The 16,806-nt window shown below is 42.2% G+C and overlaps 1 protein-coding gene across 1 annotated transcript; it reads right to left on the reverse strand.

The window, feature by feature from the left end:
* Positions 1–6,596: 6,596 nt before the first annotated feature.
* On the reverse strand, positions 6,597–15,714 carry pkdccb (protein kinase domain containing, cytoplasmic b). Its single transcript, XM_020919605.2, is given in 9 exon segments — positions 6,597–8,973; positions 9,130–9,249; positions 9,252–9,302; positions 11,493–11,600; positions 11,740–11,819; positions 12,210–12,243; positions 12,246–12,477; positions 13,900–14,049; positions 15,082–15,714. Coding segments are annotated over 9 exon segments (1,437 nt in total). The 5' UTR covers positions 15,637–15,714; the 3' UTR covers positions 6,597–8,866.
* Positions 15,715–16,806: the final 1,092 nt, after the last annotated feature.

The raw sequence follows: 16,806 nt of genomic DNA on the forward strand, positions 1-16,806 counted from the left end.
TGTAAAGTTTTGTGTGTGGTTCTGGCTGGACAACCAATCCTCTACCAGTAAAGCATGTGGTTTGGAGCTCTGCTTTTTGTGGTAAATGACAATTATTCAAAGTCGGTATTGTTTATGTTAAAAAAATTTGGATCCATCAATATGAGGGAAAAAAAAACAAACATGTTATTTGTTATATTTTTGTCATATCAACCAGCCCTATTCTGAAGAGATCTCAGGCTTTTATGATAAATTTTATAATAAACATTATATTGGGTATTTTGTACCTACGTTTATGTAAAGTTGCATCTCCATAACTCGCCTGAAAAAGGATGTCCTGCTTGCTACCACAGAAATGGCGTTCCTTTGGATATAATATTCCCCAGTATGGGATAAATGCACCCATTTCCATGGAGAATATTCCAAAATATTAACTTTAGATTTCCGTAGAATTATGAGTCATCTCCAGGCAACATAATGTATCTTTAAATTTGTTATTGTGTTTTTACTTGTGTTTTATTAGTGCTTATTTTGCAAATAACTACCAAGTAATTTCCCATGTGGATCAATCAACTGCAACTGATTGAGCTGTAAACCTTAAATGGTGTTTGTGCTTAGCTCCACTCTACACCACAACCCACAGTCAGCACTGTTCAAGCTGCCATAAAAGAAGTCAAGAAAACTTAATACTTTCGCAGTATTAGTAACTTTACAGGTTCTACCCCTTACCGTCTGTAGCACTAGGTGGCTCAACTGGAGACTGGAGATTCACAATTCCTGACTCATGTTTAACTTCCTAGATTCCAAACAATAAGTCAAAGTTTCTTAAACTTCCACTTTTCGCTCCCCTTTCCCGAACTCCCTCCCACCAGACTCTTATCTCAGCCCAATCTTTCTGCATTATTTCAGTGGATGTGGGAGGAAATCACCGCACATTGCCTTATAAGGTCTTAAAATCCTGTCAGCAGCAGAGTCCAGGCCCTTGTGTCCCAGAGCCATACTATGGAGACGTGCTCATTCATTATGTCCATTCACCAACAGCAGCAGAGCAGAACATCAGCTCACGCACATGAAGACTGTCTGAATACACTGTGCGGAACCAAGCACTTCTGGATTCCAGCAGGCTCACATTTTATATCAGCCTGGACTTGATCAGAGATGAGAACAAAACAAAGGCCAAAACAAAAAATAAGAGCATTACAAAACACGACAAACCAAATCTGATAGAGGAGAAAAACCGGTCTCAAGCAAATACAACAAAATCTGAATGAAAAGTAGATAGGAGGTAACAGAATCGCACCAGGCCTCAACCTCACTTCTTTCACAACTAAACCAGTTCTTACAGTCATCTCCCCAGAGAAACTAGACTTAGCAAGTAAATCAAAAATAGAAATGCACTAATCCAATGTTGCAATCTAGAAAAACAATAGGACTAAACAAGGATTAATGTGGTGCTGTTTGGAGGAAGCCAAGTCTGAAAATGGAATAAAACTGTCTTAGCGGTGCACTTTAAAGCGGGGAGGGATTTTTTCTGTGCGGTATTGACTGTTAACACATAACAGTTAGATCACTATATTACCTTTTATTGTTTTTTAAATGCTATTTTAGCTGAAAACAACGTATTGTTTAAAATGTTTCACTTTCAAGTTCCCCCCATCTTTTGCTCTTCAAGTTATGTCACTCCCCATTCAGAGCGCTACCACAACACAATCCTGCTAATGAAACTACTGCACATCACATCAGGTTTGTCAAGTTGTTGCTTTTGTGTATTTATTGAGAATTATTGTGTGGGAGCATGGGAGACTTGTGAGAGGAGCCTTGCAAAGAATCTGACAGCTAAACATAAGGAGGGGTCGAATAGGGCCCGGTAGAGATTGCTAAATTACTGAAACACACATGGATGATATAGAAAACCTCTTTGGGCTTGCTTTAGATGAGGGAACAACATTATAACATGGTCAATTTTGCAGTCTTTAAAGCTTTTCTGATGGAGGAAATGGACAACACCTGTGACCTGTTTGTCTTCATTCATATTGTTTTGCTTGGAATGTTCCACAGTATGTCCTTTAATTAACTCAGTGGAGACAAGCAAGGCCAAGATACGAGTCAGATCTGTGGAGAGGCAACCCCGCTCAAAGTAAGAATGCATGTTTCCCCAAGGTATTTTTGAGCAGTGAAACACCTGTAATTGAAAAAAGAAGAACAGACAGTTTATTGCATTGTTTCCCAAAGACTGGGTCGTGATCCTCAGGTGGGTGCAAGAGATTTTTGGGTCGGCTTGTCACGATCTGCATGTAGGTCTGCAATATACAGGGCTAGATTTAATGTCCAAATAGGGGACTTTGTTTTGTGAGTCATACTAATTGTTCAGAGAGACACTATCACTCAGTCAACAATAAAATATCCACATTAATGTTCAATAATGGTCAAATTCACCTTTATTTTGTGATTAACGAATAATGTCTATTGACTTGGGTTACTGTGGAACATTTCAATCAACGCGATAATACATCTCCATGGAGACGTCACAAGAAAGTTGCATACACAGACACAGACATAGTGCACCTTTAAGCGCGGCTGTTGGACTGCATGGACATGGACATCGACACAGACAATGTTTCTTACCCACATTTTGGCCCTCACAGTCGGTCATATCCCACGATGCACCAGGTTAGGCCCAGATGTTCCCTCCGCGCTCAGTGAGTTTTTCCTCTAAAAAAAATTCTTCTTTGGTCTTTGGACGTTGTTTGGACTTTAGACAAGCCTCTGTGTCTCCCCGCTCTAAGCAGTGGACACGCATCATGCCACTCACATCGACCGCTCGGTTCTATTGGGCACTAAATATAGGCCTAAAACTCCCGTCACTGAAGGTCTGGTTCGCCCATGAACTTGGCGTGGGTTCGTATTCATAGACCTACAACACGCCTGAGAACACCGACACCAGAAGACCGCCGTGTACCACTAAAACTCACACAGGCTAATTTTATCCCCGCAGACCGGAAAATAAAAACTTGAGGACAGATTCCCTCAGCGCTTCTGGACTGTGAATTCAACCCAGTCCTTTCCGCTAGAGGGCGCCAAAGGCGTACTCGGGCACTTAGAGCCAGGCCGAGTTTGGAGGCCTCTGACAGTCCTTGTGTTTCTTGAATCAAAATCAAATGTGTCAAATGTGAACTACGTGGAGAAAGAATTAGCAAGAGAGTGAAAGGAGTTTCAATTTATTAAAGTTTGAGGCCCTTATTCTTGGTCAAAACTTAAAGAAGTAGCAAATTCAGCATTTTTCCCCCTTCAGAATGATGACTCAATTAAAGGTACAAATTCATGTTAAAATTCACATTTATTTTTAATTTATCAGTTATAAGTTAAACTATGACTGCAGAATTTAAAGTTCAAAATTCAAAGTTAGCTTTATTGTCAATTTCTTCACATGTACTAGATCAGACATGCCAAATTTGGCTCACGATATAAATATATTTGGCTCACGAGATCATATCAAATATGTATTAGAGCTGGCCCGCTGGCTACAGATAGGTTATAAACATTATTTACTTAAAATGTTGTTATTATTTTATTTTTGCTTGTTCTGGATTCAGTGTTTAAGCAAAACTATTATTAAACATTTAATTTAGTAAGAAAAGGTTTAACATTACATATCTCGAAAGAAGAGAAAACATGCAGATGTTGTTGAAATTTTTCAATAAATATTTAGTTTGGCCCACGACTTAGTCCCAATTTTTAATTTTGGCCCTCTGTGAATGTGAGTTTGACACTCCTGCACTAGATAAACAAAGGAATCGCTATTTTGTTTCTCTCTATCCCATGTGCACAGATACAACCAATAACATTAAACAACAATAAATCTGTGAATATTTGTGAAGTGAACATCAGTATTTCAATTCTGGGTTCACTTCTCTAGGAGAAATTCTCTTTTTAATGCATACAGGCCTGACAGCTACTTTTAACGTTTATAAGAGTTTCAAAAGTATAATATAGATAAAAGTACCCTCATTCCTACCAGTGAAAGCCTGTTGACTTTGAAGGAAACATGACTGATCTTAGACTTGCAGCATAGTCTGAGAAGTCAGGAGTGATTTATAATGATGTAATGTCTTTTGTTTAAAAACTGCTTCAGCTACATGGCATCAATGAAAAAGCGAACAATCTGTCTGCAGTCTGAATCTTTGGATCTCTCACACACGCTTTTATACAACTCTTTCCCTTTACTTGACTGGTTTTAAAGTCCAAAAGCTACTACCACTATCATTGATTATATTTGTTGGTATTATGTATTATTTTTTTGTTTTTTGTACTGCTTTTGTGTTTTATTGTATTTTATAAGTTTACAATGACTAATAGGTCTAATAGATGCTAGGGTGTAGATTTCATTAAACATTACATTTAGAGAATATTTGCGTATGTTGCTTTGTACTCAAATCTAGTATATAATAGCACTAAAGAATCTGACAGACCTCTTCAGATTTTGGCCCTTTAATTCCCCATTAGTGGATGAAGGGGGTTGGTACAGTATAATCACATTAAAAGCCTTGACCCAGAATGACTAACATTTTTGAATGATTTGCTCAGCCACCTCAAATGCAAAGCTGTATGTTAATGTACCTGGTCCATGCAGAAGCTCTAATCAACTCTTAATAGTGTGAAATCTTACAGCCCCTCTCATTGCTCTAACTGTTTTATGGCACTGTGGGCAGAAGCCTAATTGGGAACTTGTGGCAAAGAAGTGCACTTCACAGGTTTAACAGCCTGAAGCAGCCATTAGAGCCTCGCTGACGACATTAGCTTTCACTAATGTTATTGTGTTCAGGGACAATAATGAAGTGTGACACATCAACAACCTTAAACCCTAGAAGGATCTCCCATGAACAATTATGTGGACTAAAAAAGTAACTAAATCACAAGAGAAATCACATGGTTACAGTAGGTTACAGAAAAACATAAAAGTCCCCAACAGCTCCTTTAAAGATGACCCTTAGTCATGTGATAGTAGAAGAGGTCAGCACAGCCAAATGTTCTCTAGCTTTGAACTGTCTGCACCAAGCTGCAGGAGTTCACTTTCACCCAGTGTGGTGGCCCCAACAGGACAAACTTCAATTACAACTAGTCAAACTTTGCATTGTATATCAGAAAGATAGGAGCCTGTTTTACTGAAATAAGACCACAGTGAAACCCGAGGCTCCAGATTGAGTTCAAGTGTTTGCAGTGGAGATTAACATAGTTTTCCCTTTGTTGTCATGTGTCACCATGACGTAAATCCCTTATTATTAAAATATAATGGTTTAAAGTTCAAATATTTGTTAAAATTGTTTAAAGTTATGATTTATTCATGTTAAGCAAATAAAAACTATGGTTAAGGTTAGGATAGGTCTCCAGGAGATGAATGTAAGGATGAAAGCCTGTGTGTGTGCGTGTGTTTGTGGAGGGGTTGGAGGGGTGACCCTGCTGAGAGCCGGCCCTGCATGTTGGAGGTGTGATGGGGAAAACTCCAGGAACAAAAGGCAGGTCTTTGATTAGAACAGCACACCACTGTCCCACTGTTTGTGATCCTCAGCAGGCCGTGCCCTCAGGGATGACCTACAGGCTAACGGCTGGGGGCCTGGGGAGGGGCGGGGGCTCCAGATGCTCGCAGTGGAACGGGAGGGGGAGAGTAATGCATGGCGTTTACCAGCGGCACATTAATGACAGTGCGTAGGGGTATGTGGAGGGGTTGTCCAAACAGAGTGTGTGATGGATGGGTCTGTGGAATTGGGTGGAGGGTGGGGGCTCTGTGGTGGAGCAGCGGGGGAATCTGCAGCACAGCACTTGAGAATGTCAAAAACCAGGGACAGAAAGAGCATGGTTATACTTTAAAACAAACACAGACGGTCAGCATTCCACCAGTGACCAGAGGCTGGGGACTGCACCTCAGAAACACTCCCACTAAGGCATCTGCACAAAAGATGCCTTCTGTTCTACAATGATTATTAATAAAATTATGTGTTTGGATTATGAGTCTCTTCCCTGAATTTAGATTTAGGACAATACCAGGCTTGCATTTGTTCTCTGTCATTCAGGCTCATTATAACTGCCAGAACTGTAAATGAAAGCAGAACACTCCAAAGAAAAGAATAGACTACAGTAGTGAGCAACTTAGTACACACAACTATATGCACTCACAAATCAAAATACACAAGCATTAAAAGTAATTCACACACTACCACAGTTTTTAAACAGCCACACAAATCATTCAGCTATAATTGCTCCATATGAGTTTGAGGAGGCGAGTCTCCAGCCCAGCTTCACTCTCCCACACTTCAGCCTTTCCTACACTTCTAATCAAGTTCATGGTTTACTACTGACCTGTCATTCTTCCCCACAATTTTCCTGTGTCTGCTCAGGGCTCAGTCCCCACAGACACAACAATCTAGAACAGGGGTGGGCAAACTTTTTGACTCGTGGGCCACAAAGGGTTCTAAAATTTGACACAAGGGCAAGACCAGGAGCAGATCGATGGAGTTTTTTGGTAATCCATCCCATAAGAGAAAAAAATAACATGGGATATATAGAAAATCTATCTCATGTTATTGAAATATGCCATATTCGAAAATCATTACAATCACAAGAAAAATGTATATTTTATTAGTTTGCTTTTACTTTTACGTTCAGTTTAAAAGTGTAGTGGAGTAGAAAGTACAAATACCTGCTCTCAGATGCAAGGAAGTAAACGTAAAATTTTAAAATGTACTTAAAGGTGCATTGTGTAACTTTTCTGGGGAATGGTCTGTCAAATGCATTTCTCCAGGGAGATGTTTTTGCTTTGTCTGCAATGTTTTACATTATGGTATTAAACCTTTCTATCTTCATAGAGACCAAACCAGACCAAGTTACAGGTCAGACCTGAGGAGAGGCGACCCTGCCCACAGTCAAAATGTCTGTTTTTCTAGATAATTTTGAGCTACAAAACATTCTGTAATTAAATAAATGTAAGGAAGAGCTGTTTAATGTGATACTGTGGAATATTTCAGGCAGGGCAATGGCATATCCATAGAAACAAGCAGGTGATGACCCCCAACCAAAAAGTAACACAGTGCACCTTTAAGTAAAGTACAGATACCTACATTTTATAGTCAAGTACAGTACTTTTACTTCATTACGTTCCATCTCTGATGTTTCTGTAGCATAATTTGGTAATAAAGTTGTGTGTTGAATGTTGCTTTTGAAGGAACCTCCTCTCATACAAGCGTACACAGGGTCAATAGATTATAGTCCAGACAAATTTAACAGGCATGTAGACTCAGTGTTTTGTGTTATACAAAAGGAGTTGCATAGATAAACATTAGAAATATAAAGATCAGGCAATCAAGCAGAAGAGAGACCAGACATTCCAAGCAATACACTCATTCTCACCACAGAGCCGCACAGGGCTCGCACATGCAGCATATGCTCCGCTCCAGAAGTGCTGATGGCTTGTTTTCATGAACAGATATTATTTCCAGATGGGGGTCATGAATCAATCCCATGGAAACAAGCCGAGCGAAACTAGAAACGTAAAAAACAGAGCAGGAGCATGGGGCGGTGAGAAACAACAAGCAGTCCGCTGGACTCAGGAGCATTCTGACACATGGGAACAGCAACACAACAAATAATTTGGACAGAGAGGGATTAGACCCACTTCACACTGGTCTTTCCGGTCGGTCTGCTGAAGCCTTATCTCACAGCTTTTATCTGCTCTATCAGGCTCTAACCAGCAGACTTTGTCCAGACAACAAGGGCCAGTGGCAAGCAAACAGAAGCCCGGAGCCTTCTTAAAGAGCCCATAAAGGTGTAATCTGTGGAGGGGACATCCCCTCTCAGATCAGTATACAAATCAGTAAGAGCATGTCCTGAGAGCTGAGAAATGTCTGCCCTTCACCTGTGTGTGTCGAAAATATGTCTGAAAATTTAATAATAAAGGGACAAAACAAAACAGAGCTAGTTGTGGGTGTACAAATCCTCGCTGAAAGCTGTCCCAGGTCCACTGGGTCTAAAGCCACAGATGGTGGTCCATTCAGGTGCAAAGCACACGTCAGGGTCTTTGTCCCAGGCCTGCCCCCTGAAGTATCAGCTCATTTACATGTATTAATTAAGGCTGATAATGAGCTCAGCATGGCACAGCATGAGAATGCATTCCACTGGTATTGTGCAAACTCTGTGGAGCTGTGTGCTTTGAGTTGGCCTTTTCAGATGGTGCACAGATTGTAGCAGGGCAGGCACGCGAATAGATAAAGATGTAAAAACACACAATAGTGAGTCAGCACCCCCTGTGCTGCCCTGTGCCCCCCGCCTGCACTCATGGAGGTGCTAATGACAAACAAACAGGCTCTGTAAGTGCACTTGCACAAAGGCAAAGAGCATGTAAATAACCACAACACAAGGTTGTAAAAAAAAAAAAAAAAAGACATTTGTATTATGAAAAGCCCAGATTTACAGTAGAAAAAGAATAATCATTTTTCATTGAAAATATAAGAATCACCCACAAGGTGCATGTAAAATCAGATGCACAATGATATAAACATTGATCATATAAATTATCTTCATAATTCATATTACATTATCTTCATAAAGGAATGATTCATGTGGTGCATAGAATGTGTGTGGATTTGTCCAAGCGCTTGTTTCTTGTCCTCAGGCTCAGTGAGGCGGTGGCAGCTCTGTGCCGGGACATCCCGCTCTGATCGCACCTAGAGGAAATCCCTGTAAACAGCAGCTGGCACAGGCAGCCGCTTGGCTCCGCTTCAGACACTGTGCAGAAGAACACAATCCCTCCTGCTGATCCTCATGTTCACAGGTACAGCTCAGTCTGTGCCACTTTATGGTCCATAATTCTGCACGAGAACAGTCCCGCTGAGTCCTGTCAAAGTGAAGGCGTGTCCGAGACAGTGGTTTTCTTCACATACACATCTGATGTGCCATTGGGAATAAGCTGAGCAGAGCTGCTCCGGAAAGAGGCCAGGAGACGCCCTGAAGAGAGAGATGAGAGGATAAGTCCACAGTACAGACATGTTCAGACGTGATATGAGTAATGACTGTGTATGTTTGTGTTTAAAAACCCCATTAAAAGATTAAAGACACTGATCACTCAGCGCTACAACAACACAAAGGATGTAGAGCACGTACCACTCCATGTCCTCTGTCCTGTAAGAGTGAAGCTAGAGCACTGAGAGTGAGAATTACAGATGTGCGCAGCCTCTCGCGGGCTGTGCACTGACAGCACACAGCCTTGTGCACTATAAGAGAGCCGCAACGGTACTGCCCCCCGGAGGCACCCACATGCCGCAGCAGCCAGTAGTCTGTGGAACAAACAGCAGAACATCATAAGACATAAGTTATCTGGAGAACCCAAAACAGTACATGTCAGAACACAAGGACACATTCTTTAGTATATGGTCTCAAGACTTCCAACATGTGTGAATTAGAGATTGCCAAGCTATAGATCTGAGATCAAACTGTATACTGAGCCCTACAGTTCAATCACAATCATAATAGTTTAGACTGAGTGAAGTTGATTTATAGCTGAGAAAAGCATCATCAGCTCTTTATTGTTCTGGTTGCTGGCCAAAGTCAGTTGACTCCACATCCTGCTCATAGTGAACCAGACTCAAAGCCTGACCTCCACCTCCACCAACTGGGCTCCATTCATCAGCCGCTCTGCTCTCCAGCCCTTGAATCATCTGCTCTGCATTAGAGACACACATTTGTGCAGCAGCGGACAAAGGCTGGTGTGTGAGCTGTGCGAAGAGCGCTGCCTGTTAACCTTCTAACTGGCAGCAGCGGATGGGGCATTGGCGAGGGGAAAACGACACGAGGATCTGCCTCTGGCTTTGAGAAGAGGGAAGAAAAGTGAACAAGGGGCGGAGTGTTCAGCTCAGAGGAGAGAATTCGAGCCTGCTGCTGCAACAGACAGCCCTGAATCACCACTGTGTCATGGGCCATCAGGAGAATGCTCTTTGTCTGAGACAGAACTGCCCTGGAATGGAAAGCTCTCCACTCCTCTTGACTGTGTCCACACTCAATTCTACCCAAAATTCAACCAAATATATGCCACTATTAAGAGGGTTAAAAAGAAATTAAGAACTTAACAGTGTTCTCTTCTTTTCATCTGATGCTAGCTAATTTCAAGGAATGAGCTAATATTTAAAGAAGAGAAGGTACGTAGGATCCCATCTGTCATCACTAGGTTACTCCCATATTTGGAGGAGTGTTTGTCTGGGTGTGGTAAATGCGTAAAAAGACATGTTTGGTGAATGATGCACTTTAACAAACCAAATGGGCATCGCAGCTATCACTTTCACCACCTGTTTGCGGCTATGCACATTTGATTAGGACATTGTGACATCTCTCTACAGATTTGAACCATAAACTGTCCGTATTAATTCATTTTGTCTGTTATTTGAGTGGTAATAACACTTCCTGCTGTGACATTAATTACATTTAAAGATTCTTGCATTGACCCCCAGCTCACTACTGGTGATTCAATTAGCAGAGGAAAACATCAAACAACTGCTGAACTCCGTGCCATACCCTCTGTGGAGGGGCTGATAAGCCCACTGCCTTTGTGCCTTTGGCCCCTGGCACCTCCTTGTTAAGTCAAAGCCTTTCCTCCCCGTGTGAGCCTCCACACTCCTCCATCAGTGATTCGATTCACATAGCACTGCTATATAAACAGTCCTGCATCTGGGAATGGAAACTCAGCGCAGGAACGCAGCCAGCCAGTCGTTCTGGTATTAATATTTCATACAGCGGGGGAGCGAGGAGACGGGAGGCCAGGGGTGCAGGGAGACTATGCACTCTTTCAGAGGCAGACAAAGTTTCAGAAACTTAATTTTCCAACTTAAAACAAGCCGAAAAGTCTACAGCAGAAAAGTAGTCTGAGACAAAAAAAGGTTCAGCCCCCATCAGTTTACAACTCAAGGTTTTGATACAAAAATTTCTAAAAGTAAAAACACATTTACAAATTTAATACATTTAAAAGCATAATCAAGCTTGTGATTATTCCTGTGAGACCTCAAAGAGTTCTTGGACTTAAATGGGTTAAACTGGTGAGACTTTGGACTAATCCCTTCTTGTTGAGCTTGTCCTCTCATTCCAGCTGCCTAATAAACCTGTCAAAACAGCCTGGAGAGGTAGAGACACCCTGCCCCCGACTTTTCTCCCATTCCTTAAGAAAACAGCGAGCCGGCCCGTCTGGGATTAGAGCAGTTTAGACTGGAATAGGTTGGTCTGGTTATTGCACTGGTGTTTCCCGTGTCACTAACTTGAAAAGTAAGAGCTGTAAACTAGGTTTATTTAAATTCAGAATTTCATCCATATTACCACTATAGGTCATTTTAAGATGTTTGATATAAATAGTTTGTGTACCTACATTGAGTAACTGAAATTAAATTTATTTCATATTTGAACATGCCCAATTTAAAGTAGAACTTTACAGTACAGTTCAAGTGGAGTGTACCCAAAGAACTGAACAAAGAAAGTCCTGGTACCTGAGAGTTCAGAAGCCGGCAGGTTGTCCAGGTGCGCTCCAGACTGGTACTGAGCCAGGAGCTCTTCAAAAGCCTGCAGCGTCTCATTGATGTCACTTTTCAGCTCCCCTGCACAAACACCACAACATCCACCATGAGGCTCCACTCACAGCTTTTGTCTGACTGCTATTCATTAAGACAGAATAAGCTGAGACATGTCAACACACGACTAATGCAATGGCTTGGTTAGATCTGTAATGCTGCTCACCTGTGGAGTTCATGATGTGGTCCACCAGGTGTGTGAGGGTGGGTGGGGCTTGGTGTGGCAGCAGGTACGTGAAGAAATACCTACAGCCAGACAGACAGAGTTTTAGATGGACATGAAATATTAGACATATTAGACAAACCATAAGTCACCAGTGCCACATGACACATGATATCCATGTTCACTAACAAGGACTGCTATCAACATGATTGTATTCACAGGCTCAGCATTGGCTACACTCCAACTCTTGAGGGCAGAGTGTATTGTATAAGTTCATAATAACTAGGACATCACAATCTAGCTGAGAATTTTATTTAAAAGCTGACAAATACAAGTACCTTCATCTAAGATTCCAGTATTTTCCTTTACAGATTGGGTTCAGCAGATTATAGTGCACCAGAGATTACTACGACACACATCAGAATTGAAAGCTTTCACTTGTTACACATCACAGTAAAGCAGTGTTGCTGTACCTGTAGGCATTATACATGTTCCTCTTCTCGTTGAGCCCTCGCACAGGCCGTGCACACAGGGGATGCTGAAGTTGCGCTGGGGGAAGAGCAGGGTGCAGTCTGCACTGGTCTGACACTGGGTGGGCTCTGCACTGACATCGTCCAGGTCCGTGAGCTTCAAAGTTCCGGACACCATCACAAACTGCCTCGGCTGAAAGTCCAGCAGCACCACAGAGCCCAGAGGAGAGCTGGAGAGAAAGTGCAGCAGGCGCACCAAGTCCAGGCAGACCTACCACACAGCAATTATGATTATTTGGATTTATTGATGCTTTTCAGGTTCTAAAATGTGATTATGTCCTACTCGCAGACAGGGGGCAAGAGTCACTTTTCACTATTGACTGTTTATAAAATATAATAAAACATTGTGATGTCATTTGAAACACTATAATTAAGAAGTTCTGGCCGATGTGGAAAATGTAAGGTTTATCCAACAACTATCCAATATTGCAATCTTTTTTGTCTATAAACTCACAGTTCATAGAGGTCATCTCAAAAGGCTCTAGACAAGTTGTTCAATTTTATCCCCTTTCATTAAATTGATAAAAATAGCAACTCCAAAGTCTCCAAACACACTGCGATTCCACTGACCACATTTGCAAGCCATTTCCTGAGACTGTTTTTATAGTGCCCTTTAAACACCATTATAAAAACAAAAAGAGAAAATAAGTAGGCTACTAAAAACCAAATAACTGCATTAGCTGGACCAGTGGAGGAGCAAAAGCTGCTGCGGCGCTGCACACATAGCTCCAGCCTGAGGTCATGTGGACTGCTCTGGGACGTCCTGAGCACTAGGGGCGTAACCCAACACCCCGCATTACTGTAGTGAGATGGAGAGGCCCGCGCAGCTCCAGGGGGCTTGGCATTATTACAGCTCTATGGGTGATGGAGCCTGGGACATACATGCTCCTTTGTTAGAACTTTATAAAATCTTGTCCAGAATGTTTAGAGGTTTTGTTTGCCGGCAGATACTTGCAAGCAGGGTTGAGGGGTCTGCCGTGGGACCCCTGCCGGGAGCATACCTGGGCTGGGGGTGCACTAAGCCCCTCTGTTAGCGCGGCTCAAATTCCTGGGCTGCACCGGATTATGGCCTTCCCTCCCCGCAGACACACGACGCAGCAGTTTCCAATGTCTGCCGCACTCCTTCTTTTATCACACGGCCTCAGATCACCGTGTCAAACTGCACTTTACCGAAGGCTACAGCAGTCAACCCCAGTCCCATCAAAGGCCAGAACAGCCACTGTCATACATTTATTCAGAGTGACAATGGAACATTTACATATCGGGTTACATCCAATACATAAAAGCCTCAATAGGGACACAGTTAACAACTTTATTATTTATAACTGTAAATTTGTATTTCAAGTGAAAATGTCAGGAAAAAATTGATTTCCCTATTTATCCTAATTATAGATTAATGTCACAGTCATTTTTTTTTGTTTAGAAAGATAACTGTGGAAAATATAAACCACAAGAAATGCTTTATATATTCACTTAATTTGGAATATTTATTACCACAAAAACAAACTCCTGAGTCAAAAATGCCTAAATGTGTAACTGTAAAAAAATCTTACAGTATGCCATGCTGCTTTACAAGTTTGCCAAAATTGTTACAGAATTTTTGTGTGTGCAGTATTCTAATTTTTCTGCTCACCCTGAAGCGATCCTCCCAGGGGCTCTGCAGCAGCTGGATCATCTGCAGCGGCATGCCCTGCTCCAGGATGACAGCCAATCTACCTCCCTCTGCTCCCCCTCGGCCCTCTACCTCTCGGGCTCCGTGCTGGCCCTCGCAGTGCCCTCGCAGCTAAAGGGTGGATAAAACACAGTTATTCATGGGAAATGCACACAAGGTATTTGAGCTACAAGTGAAAGCCGAGGAGAGGAAAAAACATTAGGACTGTGATTTTAAGATTATGCATCAAAACCGTAAACACTGATATTGCGAAAATAAAATCTACTACACTAAAGTATATTAATATGGTTTTACATTATTAAAAAAATAACTCTATGAACTTTACTATACTTCAATTAGTTTGGAGTAACAACTGTAAATTTATTTTTAAATGAATATATTTTGATAGACTATTTATGTTGAGGACACTATCTGAATAATCAAACACCACCAAGCTCATATACAATTAACTCAGTCTTTATAGACAAATATTTTAAAGTGAGTTGGACGGTTCTCAATACCTAAAAAGTATAAATAGCCTACTAGTTTGCTCCTTTGTTTATCGCTTACTTGAAAACTAGGTGTACCACCATTCTGGCATCAAGAAAGAACATGAAACTAGAAACTACACAAATGAACACAGAATATTAGACTGGGTTCAGGTGGTTGGAGGCTATAAGTGCAGAAGTTCCTGGTAGAGCAGAGTCAGCCTCAGGACAGACAGGAGGACAATTGTCTTCTGGAGAGCTGGACAAAGGTCAGTGCAGGGTCAGCAGTGCTCAGTTAATCAGAGACTTGCTGGTACGAGACTGAGGAGCTTTTCTTCCACCTCAGTGCGCACAACAAAGAGGTTAGAGCGGTGTGTTCATGATTATGGGAAGTATGGAGGCTATCATTATTATATTAGGGCCGGTCTGAAGATTAATATAAACCTATATTAGTTAAGTTATTAATTTTGAAAGTCAGCGAAATAATTATCTAATTAATTAAAAAAAAACAAAAAAACAATTATGTCCAGGTCTGTCTACAAGATCTAATTCGGGGCAGTTTCAATGTAAGAAAAATGAAAATTATATTTTACATAAACTAAAACATAGGCTATTTATTTAACGATGCCTTTCATAGAGGTCTGATCAGTCTTTTTCCACGGCCGCTCTAACTTACCCCGATGACGTTGGGATGCTGGAGCCGCTTCAGCAGCACCATCTCCTTCTTCAGTTTATAAGCCACGAGTTGCCGACACGCCTCTGGCTCGTTAAACTCCTCCACACACTTGCCCATGTCTATGCCCTGCTCATTGACCAGTTTCAGCGCCACGGCCAGACCCCCGGCCAGGTTCGCTTTGACAACGAGTTTGGTGTAGCCAGAGCCGAGTACCTCCAGCCCCTGCATGTCCACTAAAGAGTCACAGCCCATCTCATCCCCGGGTGCACGGCTCGAGCCACGCGCGAGCTTGTCCCATACTCTATAGTCCCACGTGGAGTCCAAAGCCTGGTCAGAGAAGCGGGGCTCATCCTCATTGAGAAAAAGCAGTGGTACAATTTCTTTGCGCCTCTCGGTGAGTTGAGAAATCAGTGCCTCGGGGAGCTGCTGCTCGCCACGGGTCACGTTGGAGACGACCCGCGCACCAAACTGCTGCACGCTACTGATCAGTAGAGAAACTAAAATAGAAAGAACCACAAAGGCCAGCAGTGCGGCTGCACGGAGAGAATTGCCCATAATTTTCCGAGCCACTCCGAAAAAGAAGCGCCGCTGCCGGGCTCTCGCACTCAGCACACAGCAGCTTGCTCAGTGAAAGTTCTGTGTGAGTTTGTGCTGAAGACGTGATCAGCTCCTGGTTCCTCCTCCCAGCAACTCCCTCCAGAGGTGTGTCCTGTTCGCTCGTAACTCTACACCTCTCAACAAGGCCTCGAGTTTGTCACTGTCACCCACGGCGCTGCTGGCAGCCTGGCATCCTGGCAAGCACCTTGGCACTCCGGCACCAATTAAGATTAAAGGGAACTTTAAACATTTTCAAGGCCAAGAGACATGAACAGCACAGCGGTTGACGATTGTAGAGAGAATAATCGATTGGCCAACGCAAACCATAACACTTCATAAGTGTTGTGGGCATAAGAAGCCTATAGTACTTAAGTAAGATTATTTCCATAATAGTTCAAGGACATGATTTGGGAATTTTCTTCCAACTTATCTGATCATGTTTAAAGAAGGAGTTACAAAGTTGTCCACAAGGTGGCAGCAACCAACCAGTCATCGAGACATGGAGAGTCAGTAGACCGACGCTGTCGTGAAAGGTGTAAGCTTAAAAACAATGTTATGTGTCTTATCCATATGTCTCGTGTCTAGGTTGCGTGACACTATATAAGCAAAAGATAAACCCGTAAACATACACTTTAAACGCATTCACACTTTTTTTTTCACACGCCAATTTGAATTTGCCTCTGTAATAAACATGTCTGTGTTCCAGCAACAAAGTTACAAAAGAATGTAAGACACTATAGGTCTACTAGGCCCGTTTAAGAAATGAAATGATTATAATGGTTAATATTATGTTATAGGGCTGGCGCTTTCTCATTAATCAGCAACGATCTTTTTTCCATCAGGAAAGTAGGCAATTTGGTAATAGTCCCTTTTCTATCTTTTCTTCACAGGACTAGAGACTGGTCTGTATACTGGCTGATACGCTCTAAAAGGCTGATCCTGTTGTTGTGCCTGGATACGGTGGCATCGACTCTGTCACGCTGTTGTCAATCAGACAGGTCCTACTTGAGCCTTATTCAGATCCTCTTGATGAACTGGCTCAAATTTGGACATAGGCCTGTTCTACTACAGGTAGGCTGGCTGGCTGTTGTGCGCTTTACTATAATGGAAATCTTGCGTGCAGTGTGC

Source organism: Boleophthalmus pectinirostris, unplaced genomic scaffold, assembly GCF_026225935.1.
Source record: "Boleophthalmus pectinirostris isolate CB_2022bp ecotype Guang Dong unplaced genomic scaffold, ASM2622593v1 HiC_scaffold_10, whole genome shotgun sequence".
NCBI lineage: Eukaryota > Metazoa > Chordata > Actinopteri > Gobiiformes > Gobiidae > Boleophthalmus > Boleophthalmus pectinirostris.